The 22659-nt window shown below is 46.8% G+C and overlaps 1 protein-coding gene across 1 annotated transcript in view; it reads right to left on the bottom strand.

Annotated features, from left to right (window-relative positions):
* The window catches only part of LOC116513286 (uncharacterized protein C20orf194-like), a 32515-nt gene extending 11590 nt beyond the window's left edge, over window positions 1-20925 (bottom strand). The window contains exons 1-5 of the mRNA XM_032224303.1: window positions 20825-20925; window positions 9234-9313; window positions 3995-4114; window positions 3770-3894; window positions 820-916 (exon numbers count right to left, since the gene is read on the bottom strand). Of these exons, the coding sequence (XP_032080194.1) occupies window positions 820-916; window positions 3770-3894; window positions 3995-4114; window positions 9234-9313; window positions 20825-20925 (523 nt within the window). The remainder of the gene's footprint in view (window positions 1-819; window positions 917-3769; window positions 3895-3994; window positions 4115-9233; window positions 9314-20824) is intronic.
* Window positions 20926-22659: the final 1734 nt, after the last annotated feature.

The following is a 22659-nucleotide window of genomic DNA, read 5'->3' as shown; positions in this document are numbered from 1 at the left end:
TTTGGATTGGATTGGATTTATTACATTTATATGCTGCCCTTTTCCCCGAAGGGGACTCAGGGCGGCTCACAATTCAGTCAGGGAAGGGGGTACAGACAGGAGATAAAAAGACGAACATAACAGTACACAATTTAAAACACACAACAACCAAACCATTCGAGAAGGGGGGGCAGAAGCTCTTTAGCCCCAGGCCTGTCGGAACAGCCAGGTTTTAAGGGCTTTGCGGAAGGCCTGGAGGGTGGTGAGGGTTCGAATCTCCACGGGGAGTTCGTTCCAGAGGGCCGGAGCAGCCACAGAGAAGGCCCTCCTCCGGGTAGTAGCCAGTGACATTGGCCAGTAGATGGAATCCAGAGGAGGCCTAATCTGTGTGATCTAATAGGTCTTTGGGAGGTGATTGGCAGCAGGTGGTCTCTCAAGTACCCAGGTCCAGTACCATGAAGGGCTTTATAAGTGACGACTAGCGCCTTGAAGCGTATCCAAAGACCAATAGGCAGCCAGTGCAGCTCGCACTGGCTGCTTCATTTTGGTGAAGGGAGTGGGATTTCGGGAGGAAAAAATACTATATTCAGTGTATAAGACGCACCCAGATTTTCAGCCTCTTTTTTGAGGGAAAAGGGTGCGTCTTATACGCTGAAAAATAGGGTATTCTTTACACTATTTATGCCGTTTGTGTTTTTTGTCACTGATTGCGCCAGTGAGGCTAAAACCAATTTCGGTGTATACATGATGAAGAATGACAATGAAGGCTATACTACTAAATGAACCGTTGTAAGTCAAGGACAGTCTGATTTCCAAGAATTGGATTTTCCCCAAACCTACCTTGGGAGCTGAAGGGAATGCCGATCCGGCTGCAATCTCGAACCATATCCACAAAGCTGGAAATTTTAAATTCTTCAGCCGACTCTTCATCTTCATACTAATAAAACAACGAGAAGGTAAGAATCTTTTGAAAATAAAAGAGTGTAATCAGCTTTCGTGCCCAAGATGTGACTAGAACTCTCCGTCTCCTGGTGATTGATCCAAATTCACCTCGCCAGCTTTCATGCCTAAAATGGGACTAGAACTCACGGCCTCCTGGTGACTGGCCGAAACACAACCAGTTGGCTTTCGTGGCTAAGGCAGGGCCAGAGCTCACCACCTCCTAGTGATCAAAGCCACCCAGCTAGCTTTCACAGCTAAGGCGGGAATAGAATTCCCAGTCTCCTAGTGATTAGTCCAAAGTCACCCAGATGACTTTCATACCTAAGGCGGAACTAGAACTCATCATCTCCTGGTAATTGACCCCAAAGTCACCTTCTGGATCTGGCTATTTGAGAGACCGCCTTCTGCCAATTACCTCCCTGCGTCCCATCAGATCGCACAGAGTTGGCCTCCTCCGTATTCCATCCGCCAGTCAGTGCCGACTGGCGACTACTCGGAGGAGAGCCTTCTCTGTTGCGGCTCCGACACTATGGAACAATCTCCCCGTGGAGATTCGTACCCTCACCACCGTCCAGGCCTTCCGCACAGCCCTCAAGAACTGGCTAGCCCGTCAGGCCTGGGGATAAGTCTACTTTCGCTCCCCCCGAATGCTGAGTGAATGTTGAGTTTTACTGTCTAATTTACTTTTGTGCACATTTCTTTTTGTATTGTCCTACACTCCCCTTCCTTTTTGATTGTAAGCCGCCCTGAGTCCCCTCAGGGAAAAGGGCGGCCTATAAATGTCTAATAAATCCAAATCCAATCCTTGCCAGGTTTCATGTCTAAGGCAGGACTAGAACTCACCACCGCCTGGTGATTGGCCAAAACACAGCCAGTTGGATTTCATGGCTAAGGCGGGACTAGAACTCCCAGTCTCCTAGTGATTGGCCCCAAAGTCACCCAGCTGGCTTTCATACATATGGCGGGACTAGAACTCCCAGTCTCCTAGTGATTGGCCCAAAGTCACTCAGCTGGCTTTTATACCTATGGAGGAACTAGAACTCAATGCCTCTTGGTTTCTAGGCCAATAACTTAACTACTAAACCAAACTCTCTTTCTTTCTTTCTTTTCTTTTTTTTCTTTCTTCCTTCCTTCCCTCTCTCCCTCCCTCTTTATTTCTTTCTTCTCTCTCTCTCTCCTTCCCTCTTTCTTTCTTCCCTCTCCCTCTCCCTCCCTCTCTTTCTTCCTTCCTTCCTTCCCTCTCTCCCTCCCTCTTTATTTCTTTCTTCTCTCTCTCTCTCCTTCCCTCTTTCTTTCTTCCCTCTCCCTCTCCCTCCCTCTCTTTCTTCCTTCCTTCCTTCCCTCTCTCTCCCTTCCTTCCCTCTCTCCCTCCCTCTTTCTTTCTTTCTTTCTTCCCCCCTCACTCTCCTTCCCTCCCTCCTTTTCTTTCTTCCTTCCTTCCTTCCCTCTCTCTCTCTCTCCCTCCCTCTTTCTTTTTCTTCTTTCTTTCTTTCTTTCTTTCTTCCTCCCTTTCTTCCTTTCTTTTCTTTCTTTCTTTCTTTCTTTCTTTCTTTCTTTCTTTCTTTCTGCTGGGTGGGAATATGCAAGCAAGCCATTTTCTGCCCCAAAGTAAAAAAATACTTGTGCAAGCCCTCAAAAGCTGGACCGTGTCGAATTACGAAAAGGACGCCTTCGTTCTGCCGCCTCTCCCGTTCGCGCCATTCTCCCTGCTTTCAAAGCAGCAAAATTTCCTGCCAGAGGCCCACGGCTCAACCAACAAGCCAACAAAAGGAAGGTGGCTAAAATACAGCTTCTGCGCATTTCCCAAAGCCCAAACGCTGGACGGTGTAACTCTGCCAAACTCGATTTGAAGAAGAAAAAAAAGGATTTTACAGAATTTGTTGAAAGGAGGGCGATAAAATGAAGAGAGCCTTGGCACTCGAAGCCCGTCGAAGAGGCTGTTTGCGATTTTTCAGGAGGGGTTTTTCATAAACCCCCTCCAATTTAAAATCCACGCCTATTGTGCTCTGGCCCCATGGATGCCAAATTCGCTTTATGGCGGTTCCTGGCATTTCATTATCCCAGGTGGCTCCCGCTTTGGGTATTGTGGCGCACGAGGTGGGAAAAAGAACGTAATACAAAGAACAGCAGAACCAGCTCGGGACCGAAAATTGGGCATTTTAAAAGCCAGGGGGGGGGGGAGATGCCAACTCCCCCTGGGAACGTGTCAAACATCTCCAAAATGAAAGACGCCGATGGCAGAGAAGGAAGCCGGCTTGAGAGCATTTGGAAAGCAGCAAGAGACGAGGCTGGATGGATCCATGACACCGTGGAATTATAGAATACTAGCTGATAACGCAGCATTCGCCTGGGTATTTATTTATTCTAATTCTGTATTAGACAGGAAAAGCCCCGATTTTGATGAAAATGTCGGGACCAAACGTAATTTCTAAGGTTGGATTTCCCCCCCCCCTTACCAGAGGGAGCCCCCTTGTGAAGAACTGTGAAGCCGTTACCATGGCAACTCCGCTGCGCTGTACAGTAGGAGCCATTTTACGGCAGCGCGGTAGAAGCCATTTTAAGGCACAACAGGCTGCATTTTAACAGAACACACTGTTCTTGTGTGTTAGGTAGAGGCAGAGGTAGGGCCTCCTGCTTGGGCAAGGGGTCGGACTAGATGACCTGCAGGGTCCCTTCCAACTCTGTTAATCCGTTGATTTCTCAACCTTGGCAATGCTAAGATGTGTGGACTTCAACTCCCAGAATTCCCCCGCCAGCCAGCTGAAATCCGGCGCAGGAAGTCCCCGAACATTCACACTCCGTCCCCCGTCCCCCCTGTTGTTCCTCGATTTGCGGCTCACTCGCTCACCTCGGTTTCCGTCAGGCAGTGGAAATGCAGATTTCTCCAAAACGCCACGTAGGGCAAAAGGTAATTGTAGTTGACAGGGTTGCAGTAGAGATGGACGCTGTCTGGCTTAACCAGCAGGATCACATCTGCAAACAAGTGGTCGTAAGAAGAGGACTCGTTAGAAGTGGGGAAGCATTCATCGGAGGCCGGGAACACAGGCTCACACCACCCCGTGCTCCCTCTTACCATCGAGGACTTCTTCAGGGAATCCTGATCTCTCAAACTCATTGTTGTTCTGGCTGTACAAGCCGAAGAGGAGATAGTTGGCGAGTTCCCGGCATCCTTCATTGTACCGACTATCAATTCCTGAAAACAACAACAAAAAGGACATTTGGAAAATTAGAGATGTTATTTGTTGTTTGGGTTCGGGGGGGCGGGGGCTGACCGTTCAGGAAGTACCAAAAGAAGAGAGTATTTGCAGCTCAGGGTTGAACCTGGGGAGGGTGGGGGTGTCCTTAGTGATCTCTGAACTTGTGGTGCTTTCTTGCCGACGTTTCGTGACCCACCTGGGTAACATTATCAGCGTCAGAAAGTAGGAAACAGCCTAATCAAGAGTTGTAAGCAGCCTGCTCAAGGAACCACCTATATATGAAGAGAGTAGACCTTGCTCCCTTGTAGCACGGATGGTGTTACCTAGTTGGGTCATGAGATGTCTGTAAGAAAAGAGCCAAGGTGGCGCAGTGGTTAAATGCAGCACTGCAGGCCACTTCAGCTGACTGCAGTTCTGCAGTTCGGCTGTTCAAATCTCACCGGCTCACGGTTGACTCAGCCTTCCATCCTTCCGAGGTGGGTGAAATGAGGACCCGGATTGTTGTTGGGGGCAATATGCTGACTCTGTAAACCGCTTAGAGAGGGCTGAAAGCCCTATGAAGCGGTATATAAGTCTAACTGCTATTGCTATTGCTATAAAACCACCAAGCTTAGAGAGCTCCAAGGCCCTACATTTCCTCCCCTCCACCTCCTCTTTGCCTTCTATTTCTCCTCCTCCTCTCTGCAAAATCCCGCTTCCTTCTAACACTGATGATGTAACCTAGTTGGGCCATGAAACGTCTGCAAGAAAACCACCAAATTCAGAGAGCACCAAGGATTTTTTTTCCCCAATAAACCTAATTCCCTTACATTCTTGGTTGTCTGTTTAATAACAATATACCTTTATATAATCACATATCCCGATATGAAAAAGATTTAGCAACCATTTATATTTGTATATCACTGTTTTCAATTATGTATAATCCCACCAATCAACTATCGAGTATTCTTACGTTCGTTATTGTCCTTGTACATCATACATTCGAACAAAGATGCTATTCCTTCATTTTTCAACGAGGTATTCTAAATAGTCACTTCATATATATATATACCAATTTTAATTACTTCCTTATTAGAATTATTTATCAACAACAAGATATCTTTATAATATATACTTAGGGTTATACATTATATCACCGATCCTCTATCAAGCAAACATAAATTCATTAATATATACAGGATATTTCTATTTTGCCATTCTAGATATGACGTATTGATCTTCCCCACGCTGGATATGATGCCACTTAGCAATTTAAAAGAGGGTTTAGGGATATCCCTCCTTTAGGAAAACACACAGCTCACATCGATTGGAGCAGCCAGAGTGAATTAATTGTGGGTGCGGTTTTGCATAAGTTTACACCTTGGGAAGGTAGCTGGTGTCAGCAGGATGTGTTCCCGCCCCACCTGTGGTGCCAGAGCGTTTTAATTTGCTTCCGTGAGCTCAGAGTGACTTCCAGCCAAAAGGTGGATCACCGAGACGCGGAATATTCCGGTGCAACATGATTCCACCAAGCAGCCAAACTAGAGACGCCAACTTTGATACCTGTTGCAAGAAGGGCCAGGGTTTTTGTGGGACCCTCAAATGTGGCACCTTGGAAATATGGTGCCGTTTGATTTCCCTGTTACTGAAGTGCGTAAGATTGTTGTCCGGAGGGACTACCCGCTCTCCATTCTGGACCAGTTACTGCTCCTTCGTCTGGAGGGGGTTTTAAGTAGAACAAGCGATTTGCAATTTCCTTGATGGCGGAGTGGAAATATCCAAGAACTCCAAAAAGGATGGGCAATAATTTCTACTCCCGATCCCAGAAAAACTTAGAACCAAAACTGAAGCCGCATAAGAAATTTCGTTTCATTTCTTTGTTTTCTATCACGCTTTATTATTCTCACAAACACCCCAACGCAGCAAATGTATTCCATACATCTTCCTCTGCATGTTTTCTCCATCACAACAACCCTACGAGGTGGGCTGGGATGAGAGCGAGAGATTGATCCAAAGTCACCCAGCTGGCATTCTTGCTTAAAACAGGGCTAGAACTCACCATCTCCTAGTGCTCCGCCCCTAAGTCACCAAATGGTTACATGCCTAACACAGGGATGCACACATCATCTGTTCACGCCCAGGCAGGACTAGACTTCCCTGTCTCTGGGATTGGTTCAAAGTCACCCAGTTGGATTTCATGCCTGAGGCAGGACTAAAACTCCCTGTCTCTGGTGATTGGTTCAAAGTCACCCAGTCGGATTTCATGCCTGAAGCAGGACTAGAACTCCTTGTCTTCTGGTGTGATTGGCATAAAGTCACCCAGTCGGATTTCATGCCCGAGGCAGGACTAGAACTCCCTGTCTCCTGGTGATTGGTTCAAAGTCACCCAGTTGAATTGTTACGTTCATTTGTTGTAAAGGAAAGGAAGGTAGGAAGGAAGGAAGGTAGGAAGGAAGGAAGGAGGTAAGGAAGGAAGGAAGGAGGAATGAAGGAAGGAAGGAATGATAGGAAGGGAGGAAGAGAAGGAAGGGAGGGAGGATGAAGGAAGGTAGGAAGGAAGATAGGAAGGAAAGAAGGAAGGAAGTAAAGTAGGAAGGGAGGAAGGAAGGAAGGTAGGAAGGAAAGAAGGTAGGAAGGAAAGAAGGAAGGAAGGAAGGAAGGAAGGGCGGAAGGGAGGAAGGAAGGAAGGTAGGAAGAAAGGAAGGAAGGTAGGAAGGAAAGAAGGAAGGAAGGAAAGAAGGAAGGTAGAGAGGAAGGAAGGAAGGTAGGAAGGAAGGAAGGAAGGAAGGTAGGAAAGAAGGAAGGTAGGAAGGAAGATAGGAAGGAAAGAAGGAAGGAAGTAAAGTAGGAAGGGAGGAAGGAAGGAAGGAGAGTTGAGGGTTTAAAATACTTCCAAAGGAGGTTCAGAGGGGGCCCTCTGAAATCCGAGAACCGCAATGCCGTGTGCCATTGCACAACCCCCCCACGGGCCAGGGCAAGGCCAAGCTCTTAAGAGGGGTCCAGGCTGGGGGGATTAGGCCTGGGGGGAGCATCTGGGAGGGAGGGGCTGGGGGAAGGACAGGGCAGCCAAGCCTCCTCCTCCATGGGGTGACGCAGGGATAAAGCTCCGGGCTGCCAAGGTATCCGAGCCAGGATCAGAATTATGTCTGGGGGAAACTAGGGCAAGAAAAGGAGGCCGAGCCGGTCAGTTTCAAAGTTAAAGAGTTCACAGATGGGATTTTTTTTTTTTAATACGCCAACGCTCCGGCTAATTTTTTAGGCAAGTCAGAACAAGGTTAAATGCTGTCAGCGTTTCAGTAATAAATCTCCTTCCCACCTTCCATCTGGCACCTGTTCTTAGCCCAGGTTCTGCCTTCGTTTCATTCCACCAGCTGGAGAGACAGTTTGGTCTAGTGCAGTGGTCCCCAACCTTTTTATCGCCGCGGACCAGTCAACCTTGATAATTTTACCGTGGCCCGCTGAGCGCGCGCAGGGGTGGGGGGGCATTGTTCGCGACGACACATTGATTGTTTATATATCACGTGCGTACCAGCGCGGGGCTCTCTTCCCTGGAGCCTTTGCGCACAGCCCAGGAGCTTTTGCGCACGGCCCAGGAGCCTTTGCGCTGCAGCGATCATGTCCCCGGCCGCTGCAGCGATCATGTCCCCCGGCCGCTGCAGCGATCATGTCCCCGGCCGCTGCAGCGATCATGGCCCCCGGCCGCTGCAGCGATCATGGCCCCCGGCCGCTGCAGCGATCATGGCCCCCGGCCGCTGCAGCGATCATGGCCCCCGGCCACTGCGCGCCCGGTGCCAGGTACTCCACGGCCCGGCACCGGTCCGCGGACGGGGGTTGGGGACCACTGGTCTAGTGGTTAAGGCACCAGCTAGGAAGGAGGAGACGGTGAGTTCTAGTTCTGCCTTAACCATGAAAGCCGGCTGGGTGACTGTGGGCCGGTTACCAGGAGACGGGGAGTTCTAGTTCAGACTTAACTATAAAGCCAGCTAAGTGACTTTGGGCCAGTCACCAGGTGACGGTGAGTTCTAGTACTTGCCTTAGCCACGAAAGCCAGATGGGTTGACTTTGGGCCAATCACCAAGGGACAGGGAAGTTCTAGTCCTGCCATGAGAGCTGGCTGGGTGACTTTGGGGCTATCACCAGGAGACCGTGAGTTCTAGTTCTGCCTTAACCATGAAAGCCAGCTGGGTGACTTTGGGGGCAGTCCACTAGGAGACAGTGAGTTCTAGTTTGCCTTAACCATGAAAGCCAGCTGGGTCACTTTGGGCCAGTCGCCAGGTGACAGGGAGTTCTAGTCCTGCCTTAGCCATGAAGCTAAGGTCAGGATTATGCGAAGCTCTGGGGGCAGCTCATTCCAGAGGGAAGGGGCTCCCACAGAGAAGGCTCTCCCCCTGGGGGTGGCTAGCCGGCACTGTCTGGCCGATGGCACCCCCAGGAGGCCCACTCCGTGGGATCGCACTGGACGATGGGAGGCTACCGGTGGCAGTGGGTGGTCTTGCAGGTACCCTGGGCCTAAGCCATGGAGGTCATCATTAGTACCTTGAATCGCACCCCGGAAGACAACCGGGAACCAGTGCAGGCCGCCTAAAAGGGGCGTAACATGGGCGCACCTAGGTGCCCCAATGATAACCCGCGCGGGGCGCATTCTGGACCAGCTGAAGCCTCCGGGTGCTCTCAAGGGCAGCCCCATGTAGAGAACGTTACAGTAGTCAGGCGAGAAAGGATGAGGGCACGAGTGACTGTGCACACAGCATCCCGATCCAGGAAGGGGCGCAACTGATGTACCAGGCGAACCTGGTTATCCTGCACTGTCTGTCTTATTCGGGGAAAAAGCTGGAGAAGGGGGTGTGTGTGTGTGTGTGTGTGAAAGAGTCCAGAATGAGAGAATAAAGGCCTTTTTCATTTACTTATCCTCCCCTTAGGAGGGGAAATTCCATCATGCTATAATTCATAGAATATAAATTCTATAAAAAGCAGCCACCTTCTCTACGAGGAAGAAGCTTGGCACGGATCAAATGCTCCTCACTCAGGCTACGAAGTGCCACTTTGTCCCTTTCACACAGCACACACCACACACACCCACACACACATGAACACGAACACACCAGTCAATGCATGTGAAGGGTGAAAAGAATTTACCCAAAATGCAGAGGATGCCATCTGGCTGGGACTTGCTGCTCTCCGTCAGAATGTTTTGAATTTGTCGAAGTATGCTGCAACTGGAAAGAGAAAGGGGGGGGCCACACAAGAATTAAGAGGTTGCGGGGGAGAGGAAGGAGCCGAGTTGTTTTATGCCGAATTGGCAAAGCAAAGAGTACCCCCCCTTCCCGTTGTGTTTTTTGGCCTTCTGCAGTTTTGCAAAATGCTATAGAAATAGAACAAAATTTGAAAGAAAATAGAATAGAATTGAACTGAACTGAATTCAAAATAGAATAGAATGCAGAATTAGGAAGAACAGAACAGAATAGAAATAAGAATGAAAAAAATAGAATAGAATAGAATTTAAAAAAAATAGAACAGAATTCAAAATAGAATGTAATTTGGTAGAATAGATTAGAATTAGAATAGAATAGAATAAATATTGGAGAATAGAATAGAATTAGAAAGAATAGAATGCAGAGTAGAATAGACTAAATACTGGAGAATAGAATAGAATGCAGAATAGAATAGAATTAGAAAGAATAGAATTGAACTGAATTGAATTCAAAATAAAATAGAATATAGAATAGAATTAGAAAGAACAGAATAGAAATAAGAATGAAAAAAATAGAATAAAATAGAATTAGAAAGAATAGAACAGAACAGAATTCAAAATAGAATACACTTAGTAGAATAGAATAGAATAGAATAGAAAGAATAGAATTGAACTGAATTGAATTCAAAATAAATAGAATATAGAATAGAATTAGAAAGAACAGAATAGAAATAAGAATGAAAAAAATAGAATAAAATAGAATTAGAAAGAATAGAACAGAACAGAATTCAAAATAGAATACGCTTTAGTAGAATAGAATAGAATTAGAAAGAATAGAATGCAGAATAGACTAGAATAGAATGCAGAATAAAATAGAACAGAATAGAATAGAGTTGGAAGGGACCCTGGAGGTCTTCTAGTCTAACCCCCTACTCAGGCAGGAAAACAGCCTAGGCCATTTCAAACAAGCTACATGATTTCAGTCAAACGCTACTTCTTAAGGAGTGTTATGATCTCCACGATCATACACGATGTTTGTAGCACCCCCCACGAACAGGTCTTCAAAATCCAAGACGCACGGCAACCGACTCATATTTATGACGGTCGCAGCGTCCCTGTAGGGGTGTGTGTGTCAAGCGATCCCCTTTTGCGACCTGCTGACCAGCGAAATCCGTGGGGAAGCCAGATTCGCTTAACAACCGTGGGAGGAACTTATCAGCCGCCGTGATTTACTTAACCACTTAAGAAAAGTCGTAAAACGGGGCAAAAAGCCGCTTTAAAAAAGCGTCTCACTGAACCACAGAAATTTCAGGCCGATTGGTGGTCGTAAGTCAAGGACTCCCTGCATTTTGCTGCTGACTGTTGCAACTGTTATTTCTTTTTCTTATTTTTCTTTTGAAAAAGTTTTTTTTTTAAATTAAACGCTAATTAAAACATTGGACGCTGTGTTAACTGTCCTGGCAAAATCTTTGCCATACATGCGAAGATATAAAAGTTATACAGGATAAGCACCGTGCTTATTTACAACTGGTCTATTCAGGATTTACAAATATAAAAATATTGTCTTTCTAACCAATGATGCTTTGTTTTTAATCTTATACATTTGCACTGTTGTAGTTTTCATGCATAATTCTAATCTCTATTCCAGTGGTTCCCAAACTTGGCAACTTTAAGACTTGTGGACTTCAACTCCCAGAATTCTCCAGGCATGGAGAATTTTGGGAGTGGAAGTCCACAAGTCTTAACGTTTGCCAAGTTTGGGAACCACTGCTCTATTCCTATAATCTTAGGTGTTGGGGTCTTTCCTATTTTGTTCCAACCATCGATTAAAATTTGTCCCAGATGTTATAAATATTCTTGAAAACCGTCATTTCTGTTCTGACAGCCAGCAGGGATTTTTATAGCTTGGGTGCCAAATTCCAGCCGACAAAGACCGACAGATCCAGGGAAAAGCATTTGAGATTTTTTTTTCTTCTTCCCTTTAAGCCGAGAATTCCCAGATTCTGCCATGACCGACTCGGGGCAAACGTATTGTATCTCCCACGCAGGAGAGAAACAACCCTTGGTGTCCAAACTTGGGAACTTTTAAGACTTGTGGACTTCAACTCCCAGAATTCCCCAGCCAGCCATGCTTAAAGATTAGAAGATGAAAAACAAGGCAACACGGTTGGAATTACGATATTTTTTATATTTGGAAATGCTGAATAGAACAATTGTAAATCAGCACGGTGCTTATTCATGTATAACTTATATCTTCATATGCATGGTATTTGTATGGCTTTGCAGGATGGTACACGGTGTCCGATGTTTTAATTTGTGTTTAATTAAAAAAACTTTTAAAAAAATACGAAAAGAAATAACGGTTTCCACCGTCAGCAGCAAATGCAGGGAGACCTCAACTTACAACCTTAGAAAGTCAAGAAATATGATGTTTTCTGCAGGGACTGCATGCTTCTTTCCCCGTTCCATTTCAGTTGAAAAGCACCGTCAAATTAAACGAAGAATAAATAAAAACGGGGGAAATGGAATAGTAGAGAAGAAGGGCAGAAAATGTCAAAAGAGGCTCTTGCAGATGTGTAGGAAATGACTTGAAAGCAATTACGCTGGCCTGAAATCTTGGAACGAGCCGAGAAAGGCTGACTCATTTCCTTGGGGTTATTTTTATACGTTCTCAGAAGTCCATCGGAGTCGGCGATTAGAAATTTTAAATTTCAAAATTGCAAAGACTCAGACAGTGAGGAGGGTTGGGGAGGGACGTGGGCATCAATCCCTGGAGTTTTACCCCACGTTTTTCGTGTCGGATGGCCGTTTTTTCCTTTTGCATTTGATTCTTGTCAATCAAAGACATAATTCTGCTTGTATCGAATGTAGAGCCAAATAAAGATGGGTAAAAGTTTTAAAAAATGTCACTTTTAAAATCTCTCCCTCAAATCAAGACTACCTCTACTCTGAAAGTGCAGGAAAAGAAGATTTGGTAGCCAAGCTCCTTCCAAACTCAGCTTCTGCTTCCATTTTGTGGCCATCTTCATCTCTAGCTTCAGGTCTTGTTGGAGTCTCCAGTGGTGACTCCTGGGCTATTCATGTGATTTGGTCAAAAGAGTCAAGATGGCGGCCTGCAACTCTGCGGTCTGTTGTGGCCTGCCAGTGGCCAGTGAGCTGGCGGCAGATTCCACAGTGAGGAGGAACCTGGGCCAGTCCTGGAGTCTGGGGGAGGCTCTGATGAGGAGTCTGTGTCGGAGGCAGAGAGGGGGCCAGGGCCGTCTGACAGTTATCAGCTGCCTTCGGAGTCAGACATCAGTGAGGCAGAAGAACAGCTGGAGGCCTGTTCCCAGTGTGCACATGCGCAGAGTTGCCAGACGAAGGGAAGAGCTAAAGAACAGGGGTCGACTTGGGAGTAAGGCCACAGGTGGACGGTGAATGGCCCCTCCCAGAGGAATAAAAGACGAGCGAAAGGGGAGTGGAGTTTGCAGGAGACAATCAATTCGCTTCATTGGTTCGTGACTCTCCGAGGCTCCTTGCAAGTTCTGCAGATCTCGGCCTGGCAGCTCTCCAAGCCAGATAAGGTCTGTGACCGTAAATCCTCCCTTGAAAGACTTTGCTGGATGTGAAGGAGCAGAATTGACAGCCAATTAATAAAGGGTTTTTTTGTCGGGACAAGGAGTTGGCTTCAGGCTCTTATAAATTAAAGGGGTGTGGAGTTTGCAGGAGACAATTAGTTCGCTTAATTAGTGTGAAGATTTGTTCGTGGCTCTCAGCGACCTCCTTGCCAAGTATTTTCTTGCACAGCCGTTGTGTTTGGAAGATATCGGCCCAGCAGCTCTCCCAGCCTGATAAGGTCTGTGCTTGTAAATTCACCCTTGAAAGACTGTTTGCCAGGACTTTGCTGGATGTGAAGGAGAGGAATTCACAGGAGCGTCATAAAAAAGGGGTTTTGTCGGGAGAGGAGAAGCCAGGTTAACGGCTTTTATTGGTTAGTCCGTACAATACTTCGTTTTAGTGACTGCTCGAAGTACAACGGCACGGAAAAAAATGTGACCGATCATCGTTTTTTCACAGCAACCACACCCAGTCATCGAGATCAAGAGCCTTGGCAAATATTTCATACTTATGACGGTCGCAGTGTCCCAAGGTCAGACACTTTCCCTTTGACAGGCAAAGTCAATGAGGAAGGCAGATTCAATGAACAACATGGGTGACTAAGTTAACAACCGCCGTGATTCACTGAACAACGGCGGCAAGAAACATCGTTAAAATGGGGCAAAAATTCACTTAACTGTCTTACTCAAGAATTTTGGGGCACAACTGAGGTCATAGGTTGAGTACCTGTATATACAAAAACAGTAATTGTGGCAGTTATCTTCTTTCTTTCTTTCCTTTCTTTGTTTTTTCTTTCTAGTCTTTTTTTTTCCTTTCTTTTTTTTTTCTTCTTCCTTCTTCCTTTCTTTCTTCTTTCTTCCTTTCTTTTCTGTTTCTTTCCTGTCTTCCTTCCTTTCTTCCTTCCACTCTCTACATTCTTCCTTCCTTGTCTTTCTTTCCTGTCTTCCCATGTTTCTTTCTTTCTTCCTTGTATTCCTTCCTTCCTTCTTTCCTCACTGTCTGCTTCCTTCCTTCCTTCTTTTCTTTCTTCTTATTTTCTTTCTTTCTTTCTTTCTTCTTCTTCCCTCCTTTCCTCCATCTGCTCCTTCCTTTTCCACCCTTTCTTTCTTTCTTTCTTTCTGTTTTTCTTTCTGTCTTCCTTCCTTCCTATCTTCCTTCCTTTTCTTTTTCTGTTTCTTTCCTGTCTTCCCACATTTCTTTCTTTGTCTTCCTTCCTCCTTTCCTGGTCTTTTCCTCCTTTCCACTCTCTACATTTCTTCCTTCCTTTCTCTTCTTTCCTGTCTTCCCATGTTTCTTTCTTTCTCCTTGTGTTCCTTCCTTCCCTCCGTTCCTCCTCGCTGTAGGTTCCTTCCTTCTTCTTTCTTTCTTTCTTTCTTTCTTCTTTTCGTTCCCATCTTCTTCTCTCTTCACTCTGTTCATTTCCTACCCACCAGCCTTGCCTGCACACAAACCTCCTCACAAACCCCCCCCCCACGACAATCGGCTCTTCTAAGCTGTGGAATGCGACACATTCTTGGGGGCTGAAATCTCCTTCCCAGCCTGCTTGAAAGGCGTCTGGGCTTCGAAGCCAGGCAGAGGTTTCCCAAATGCAGATATCTCCGACCTACAACCTCCCTAGGACTATTTACGTGGCTGAGGGAGGCCTTTGTTAAGTGTGCCGCGCCCTGCTTTATGACCTTTTATTGCCAAGGTGAGGAGGAGAAGAGCCATGCTTAGATTTTTTACAGGGAGTCCTCGACTTAACGACGCAACCGAGCCCAACATTCCTGTTGCCAAGGCAAGGCGGTTGAGTGACGTTTGCCCCATTGATGACTTTCCTTCCTTGCCACAGTTGCTAAGCAAATCACTGCTGCCGTTAAGCGAATCACACGGCCGTTAAGCGAATCTTGCTTCACCCCCACCCCCAATTGATTTCCTTGGGGAAAGGCCATCTGGGAAATGGCGAACACGGGACTCTTTGTCACCCGTCATAAATACGAGCCAGGGGTGGGTCAGTTTTACTACACCAGTGTTCTCAACCTTGGCAACTTGAAGATGACTGGACTTCAACTCCCAGAATTCCCAGCCAGCAAATGCTGGCTGGGGAATTCTGGGAGTTGAAGTCCAGACATCTCAAGTTGCCAAGGTTGAGAAACACTGTCCTAGACACTGAATTGTTTATACACGAATGCTGGCTGGGGAATTCTGGGAGTTGAAGTCCAGACATCTTCAAGTTGCCAAGGTTGAGAAACTGTACTACACAATGCACATACATGCACGCTGTTCAATGTAAATTATTCTTCATGCACGCACAGAACCATTTACAGGGAACTGTGCACACGCAGTCACTAAAAAAACCAAAATGGTGGCAGCCAGTGGCTGCGAGGCAACCAATTCTGGGGCGTGGCAGGCCTGGGTCACTGCCACTCTGCAGCCCGGGCTTGAATTCCGCTACCGGTTCAACCGAATCGGGAGCAACCCGCCTCTGATACGTGCCCGAGCGCCTGGATTTTCTTCATGTCATTGCAACAGTGCAGAAACCGAGGACTACAAGAAATGCGAATCCGCTGTGCTGCAGGGTATGTGTGACGCATGCACACGCATGCACGCATGCAGCACCCTCGCCCAAAGAAACGTGAGCTCCTCTGTCCTTGGTGCATTGGGGACAAGGTTACCTAACACCCCAAGATCCTTACGTTGCTGTGTTTAGTTTCACACATTCCTCAGAATTTATGTTGCATTCTTCTCCTGTGAGGACTGGTAGATATTAAGCCGGTAGTTGAGAATGTATTAAGTTACCTGTCACCTATTTGCCCTTCCATGCAAATAGAGAGAGAGATTTAAAAAAAAAAGCAGAAAGACCAAGAAATTAAAAACAGGTACAAAACCGGAGAACGAATAAAAGGTAGAAATACAAAGTAGACTGCAGACAACAATGGTAGGAATTAAAATATAAGATGATAGAATTGATAGAAAGTTTATGAAAATATGTATATATAGGTAGGTAGGTAGGTAGGTAGGTTAGATAGTTAATTAGATAGATAGATAGATAGATAGATAGATAGATAGATAGATAGATAGATAGATAGATAGATGATAGTATGATAGATAAGATGATAAATAGATGATAGATGATTGATGGATAGATGATAGATAGATAGATAGATAGATAGATAGATGATTATATAGATAGGTGATAGAGATAGATAGATAGATAGATGATAGACCATAGATAGATATAGATAGATATAGATAGATGATAGATAGATGATTGATAGATAGATGATAGATATATAGATAGATAGATAGATAGATAGATAGATAGATAGATAGTAGCAATAGCAGTAGACTTATATACCGCTTCATAGGCTTTCAGCCTCTCTAAGCGGTTACAGAGAGTCAGCATATTGCCCCCAACAATCTGGGTCCTCATTTTACCCACCTCGGAGATGGAAGGCTGAGTCAACCCTGAGCCGGTGAGATTTGAACCGCTGAACTGCTGATCTAGCAGTCGCCTGCAGTGCTGCATTTAACCACTGCGCCACCTCGGCTCTATGATTAATAGATGATTAATAGATAGATAGATAGATAGATAGATAGATAGATAGATAGATAGATAGATAGATATAAATAGATAGATAGATAGATAGATAGATAGATAGATAGATGATTATATAGATAGATGATAGAGATAGATAGATAGAGATAGATAGATGATTAATAGATAGATGATAGATAGATAGATAGATAGATAGATAGATAGATAGAGAGAGAGAGGAGAGAGAGAGAGAGAGAGATAGGTGATAAGATAGATAGATAGATTTGGGTATATAAGATTTGTATGTACAGATAAAAGGACACAACACACATGTAAAAGAAGTATAATGTGTTGCAAAGAGGTTAGTTTGCATAAACAAAATAAAATATTTTCCTTTTAAAAAGGAAGAGAAATATGATCAAAGGCTGCAGTAGATTTCTCTGGAGATCACAAGGGGGAAGTCCAACCTGGGCCACTTTTAAAAGATGTGTGGACTTCAACTCCCGGAATTCCCCTCCCTGCTTCTCCAAAATAACCCGCAATTAAACCCTCATCACACGCCAATCTTTTTTCCCAGGCTTGCATTTTCGGCTGCTGTTTTCCTTAGGCCGTCACGACAACAACAACAACATAAACTCCGTGTCTGCTTATCAAGCACCCCAATTTTGATCCTGTGAGTGTAGGAAGGCTGTGACGGTTGTAAGGATGAGGACTGGTCACGAGATCCTTTTTTCCCCCCAATGGCTGTTGTGATTTCGAAGGGTTGCTGAACAAAATGGTTGTGAGAGACAAAAAAAACAACAACCGACACTACTGCGCTACAAAGAACCGTTAGACTGTAGAACATAGAATAGTTGGAAGGGACCTTGGAGGTCTTCTAGTCAACCCCCTGCTCAGGGAGGAAACACTAGTGGAGCACCCACAACTTCTGGAGGGTTCAACTTCACTGCTTGTCCTCATGTCAGGAAATGTCTCCTTAATTCTGGGTTTCTTCTCTCCTTGATTAGTTTCCATCGTTGCTTCTCGTCCTGCCTTCTATTCCTTCGGAGAGTAGCTTCTGACTCCATCTTCTTTGGGGCAGGCCCCTCAAATATTAGAAGACTACTACCTGTCACCCCCCTGGTCCTTCTTCCGTCCAACTAACATATACCCAATTCAGCAAAGGGTCTTCGGTTCCACCACAAACCGCGTAGCTGACGTCATCACAGCGCGACGAAAAAAAGCACGCTGTAAACGCTAAAGCTAAAATTAACCCCTAAACCTAACCTAACCCTACCTAAACCTAACCTAACCTAAACCTAACCTAAACTTAACCCTACCTAACGCTAACCTAATCCTAACCCTAAACCTAACCCTAAACCTAACCCTAAACTAATCCAACCCTAACCTAACCCTAAACCTAACCCTAACCTAACCCTTAACCTAACCCTAACCTAACCCTAAACCTAACCCTAACCCTAACCTAACGCTAAACCTAATCCTAACCCTTAACCTAACCGTAAAGCTAACCCTAAACCTAACCCTAAACCTAACCCTTAACTAATCCTAACCCTTAACCTAACCCTAAACCTAACCCAACCTAACCCTAACCTAACCCTAAACCTAACCCTTAACCTAACCCTTACCTTAACTTGAATCGGCTTGCTTTCAAAGCGCTATTTAAAGCGCCCTTCTTTCTCCGCGCTCGCTGTGTCGCCCTGATGGCGTCAGCGACGCGGTTTAATCGGCGCGCTTTAGTGGAGCGCGGTTTTGTCGTGCACGAGGTTCTTCATATGTTTTAGCCTCTAATCAACGCTTCGTCTGAAAAATATGCTGATTTTCCACTCATTTGCTTAGATTCCTGAAATTGCTCCATCTCCCCTGCAGACTCTCTAGTCTCTTTCTCAACTCTTATTATCTTTTAAGATTTGTGGACTTCAATTCCAGAATTCCCCAGCCAGCATGGAAAGACCCTTTTGTTATTAAGGGCTCAGGAGAGGAAGCGCTTTTGGCCATTTTTAGGCAGGGTTTATTACTATTAAAAAAGGTGCAGGCAAGGAAGAACTGGATTTCACCAGAAGGCCAGATCAATCATCTCTACAGTAGTCCTCAAGTTACCGACAATGGAGCCCCAAATTCTGCTGCACAGCAAGACTTTGTTTAGTAAATTTGAGAGAGGGAGAGAGGACGTGGAGGGAGGAAGGGGAAGAGGAAATTTTTGCTGCTCAGCAAGGCAGTTATCGAGCTTCGGCATTGCACAACCTTTCTTGCTGCAGGCTCTTAAGTGAATCACTGCAGCTGTTAAGTTAGTAACACAGTTGTTAGTGAGTCTGGCTTCCCCATTGACTTTGTTAGAAGGTCGCAAACGGGGAACACGCGACTCCAGGGCACTGCGACCGTTCGTAAACATGAGTTGCCAAGTATCACGTGGTAATGGGGATGCTGCAACGGTCGTAAGTGTGAAAAACGGTGCTAAGTCAGTTTTTTAACTGTTTAACTGTTATTAGTGAGTTTATTATGAGTCCCTTCGGGGGGAAAGGCGGCATATAAATAAATCAACATTCAACATTCAACATTAAATTTATAGGCCGCCCAATCCCGGAGAACTCCGGGTGGCTTACAGAAACAGAAATTAAGAGAAATTAAAAACAGATAAAAACACGACAAATTAAAAGGACACAACATGCACTCAATCTAAGCGGGGCTGGACCTCAATCAGAGGTCAACAGTCCCAGGCCTGCCGGAATAGCCAGGTCTTAATAGCTTTTCGGAAGGCTCTGAGAGTGGGGAGGGTCCGGATCTCCATAGGGCCGGAGCGGCAAGAGAGAGGCCCTACTCCAAGGCGTCGCCAGCTGGCATTGTCAGCTGAAGGCACCTGGAGAAGGCCCATCCTGTGCTGATCTTATCGGTCTTAGGGAGGTGTTGCGGCAGAAGACGGTCACGAAGACGTTAAACGGCCACTAAATGAATTGTTGTAAGTCGAGGTCGAGAGCCAAGGTGGCGCAGTGGTTAAATGCAGCACTGCAGGCTACTTCAGCTGACTGTAGTTCTACAGTTCGGCTGTTCAAATCTCACCGGCTCAGGGTTTGACTCAGCCTTCCATCCTTCCGAGGTGGGTAAAATGAGGACCCGGATTGTTGTTTGGGGGCGATATGCTGACTCTGTAAAACCGCTTAGAGAGGGCTGAAAGCCCTATGAAGCGGGTATATAAGTCTAACTGCTATTGCTATTGCCTCCTCCCACTCCGATTCTTAGGGTCTCTTCACATCAACCCACGGTTTAGAGCGAGAAGGCGAGCAACTGGCTGAAAGGATCTACATGCGACGCTCCAAGTCACCATATTAAAAGATGCATTCACACAAACACCTAACTGAGCCAGCCGGCTTCCTGGTTGTGCAATGCACAACGAACACAACCGATCCGGACAACAAAGTTGGGCTGCAAATCCTCGTGCCCCCCACACCCCAACCCCAGGTTTGCAAATGCACCAATTCCACCTGAAAGGGGGTTGAGCGTGTTGTGGGGAACGCAACCAATTCTCAAATTGCTGGGTGAATTACAGCACCGGTCGCTAATCGGGGCAGCCAGCTTGGACTATTCCAGGAGCGGATTTGATTTATTTTGTGTGGGGGGGATGGAAGGTTTTTGTTTTTTTTTAAAAGAACCACAGTCATGTTGGCAGACGGGTGATTTTCCTGGTGGTGCCCCATCCACCTCTGGTCTCTTCCGCTCTGCTAAATTCAACTTGGGGCGGGGAGGAGAACCCCAAGATGCTTCTTTGCAGGGTCATCAGGAGATGAGAGGGGGCTTTCTTTAAAGAACCACAGACATGTCTGCAGAGGGGGGGGGAAAGGATTTTCCTGGTGGTGCCCCATCCACCTCTGACCCCAACTTCAGCCAGCTCTGCTAATTATAACTTTGGGGGGGGGTGGGAGAACCCCAAAGATGCTTCTCTGCAGGGTCATCAGGAGACAGGAGGGTGTTTTTTTTAAAGAACCACAGTCATGTCTGCAGACAGGGGATTTCCTGGTGGTGCACCATCCACCTCTGGCCCCCTCCAGCTCTGCCTAAATTTCAACTTTTGGGGGGGAGGAAAAGGAGAACCCCAAAACATGCTTCTCTGCAAAGCCATCATGAAGAGGGACCGCCTGTCAACTGTTTTCTTGGCATGACCATCCAGCCACCCCCCCCCCAGCCCCAAATCTGGATCTCCTGGTGGCCTCCCATCCCAGAACAATCCCCTTAGCCCTCCTGCAGGCTTTGCACCACCTCTTCCCCAGGGGCCAAAACTCTGCCCCCCCTCCCCACGTGCCCCAGGCCCCGCCCCCTCTCGAGGCCCCGCCCCCCGCCCCACCCGCGGCTCCCCGGGGAGGGGCCAGCCCGGAAGCGCCCGACTCGGGTCAGGGGAGCCGTGCGAAGGCGGCGGCGCGTGTATAGCCTCACCTGACGGGCGGGCTGGGCGCCCCCCCTCGGACCTTGGAGCGCCCCCTGCGGGCCGGGGGCGGCAGCAGCACCCGCGGGCTGCGCGAGGGGAGCAGCGCCATTGTCCCTCCGCCGGGCCTGCAGAGTGCTCTGACGGGAGGGGCGGGCCGTACCAACGGAGCAGCGGCTGGAGGGAGGGACGAGGGAGGAGCGTCAAAACACCGCCCCCAGAAAGGCGGGTCCATTTGCCTTCCTCCGATATCCCCCTCCCTGACGTCGCCGCAGGACACCCCCACTGCCCGCCGCCAAGATGGTACGTCCCAGGAGCAGCTGTTCGCAGGGGTGTATGTGGAAAAAGGCGAGAGAGACGGAGAGAGGGAGAAGGCGTTGCCTTGGCAACTGCAGAGCAGCCGGCCACGCCCCTTAGCGGACCGCCCTGATGGATGCGGAGGAAGCAGGCGGGCCTTAGCAACGCCTCTCTTTCCCCAAGCGGCGCCCTCTGCCCTTGGGGACTCCCAGGCCCATCCTCCCCTTCCCTGCCTATCCAAGACTACAGCTTCCAGGATTCCCAGCCAGCAGGAACTTTTCACAGATTGGAGAGGTGGAATTGGGTTTAAAACAGCCACTGGGATAGTTGCAAGAAGATGCCACGGAGCCGAGTGCGAAGTCTGGAGGAAGGGAGGGAGACGGACAGCTGCCTCTCAGGAATGATCTATGACTCATATTTTGCAACCTGAACGGTGGCTGGACTTCCGTTCCCAGAATTCCCATGGGAGCCAGGGATTCTGGGAGTTGAAGTCCAGGCATTGATGAGATTTCAAAACATTGTTTTAAGCATCATCTGATTTTAATCTCTCCTGTGGTTTATCTTTCTTATTAATTATCATTTAATTATTTGACTGTTTTATGTCTAATTCTCCTGTGAGTCACTCAGAGTCACTATACAAGATGGGCAATACATAAACCTATTTTTCCCTCTTTTTCCACTTTTCAGTTACAGTTTTCCACATTTCTGACTGAGACATCAATGGTTTAATGCTATTTTTTAATGCCATTTTCTAAGAGACGTTTAAAGAAACACCTGGATATTCTCCCACACGTTCAAATTAAATGTGGGAGCTTCATCACTGGAAGCGTTCCAGAAGAGACCAGACTGCCGTCTGTCACAAATGGTGTAGGGTCTCCTACTTGGGCAGGGGGTTGGACTAGATGACCTACAAGGTCCCTTCCAACTCTACCCTAAAGCTTAATCTGATGGGATGAGCCAGGTTCTATCAAGTTTTTCTCCGCTCCGTTTCCCCCCCTTTAAACAAAAGAATCAAACTTTGCAATTTTCTGGGGCTGCACCCCAATAAACCGTTTAAGGCTTGAAAAATGATCATCGCCCAGCATCTCTTTCCAAGGGTCACCCAGAGGGCAGCTCTTGCAATTTCTTGCCAGGGAAACTGTGGGCAGAAAAACCACTACGGTTTTTCTGCTGGATAGAAATTGTTAGATAAAATTGGAAAACAGCCGCATAAATCAAGCGTCTCCTGCAGCAGAAAACCCTGGAAATCACCTGGCTGAGATCTGTCCCAGGAAAGGAGGAAGCCCCAAACAGCCACATTCAGATGAGAGAGGGAGGAATGGAAGATAGGAAGGAAGGAAGGGGAAGAGAGAGAGATGAGGAAAGAAGAAAAAAGGAGGGAAATAAGAAAGGAAAGAGAAAGAGAAAGAAAGGAAAAGAAAGAAAGATTGATAGAGGTTAGGAAGGAAGGAGAAAGACGTGGGAGGGAGGAAAGGAAGGAAAGGAAAAAAAATAGTGAAAGAGAGGAAAGAAAGAAAAAAGGAGGAAGGAAGGAGAAGACGTGGGAGGG

The sequence above is a fragment of the Thamnophis elegans genome, chromosome 9 (assembly GCF_009769535.1).
Source record: "Thamnophis elegans isolate rThaEle1 chromosome 9, rThaEle1.pri, whole genome shotgun sequence".
In the NCBI taxonomy this organism is placed as follows: domain Eukaryota; kingdom Metazoa; phylum Chordata; class Lepidosauria; order Squamata; family Colubridae; genus Thamnophis; species Thamnophis elegans.
Note: the sequence above shows the minus strand (reverse complement) of the source record. Positions and strands in the feature narration are given on the sequence as shown.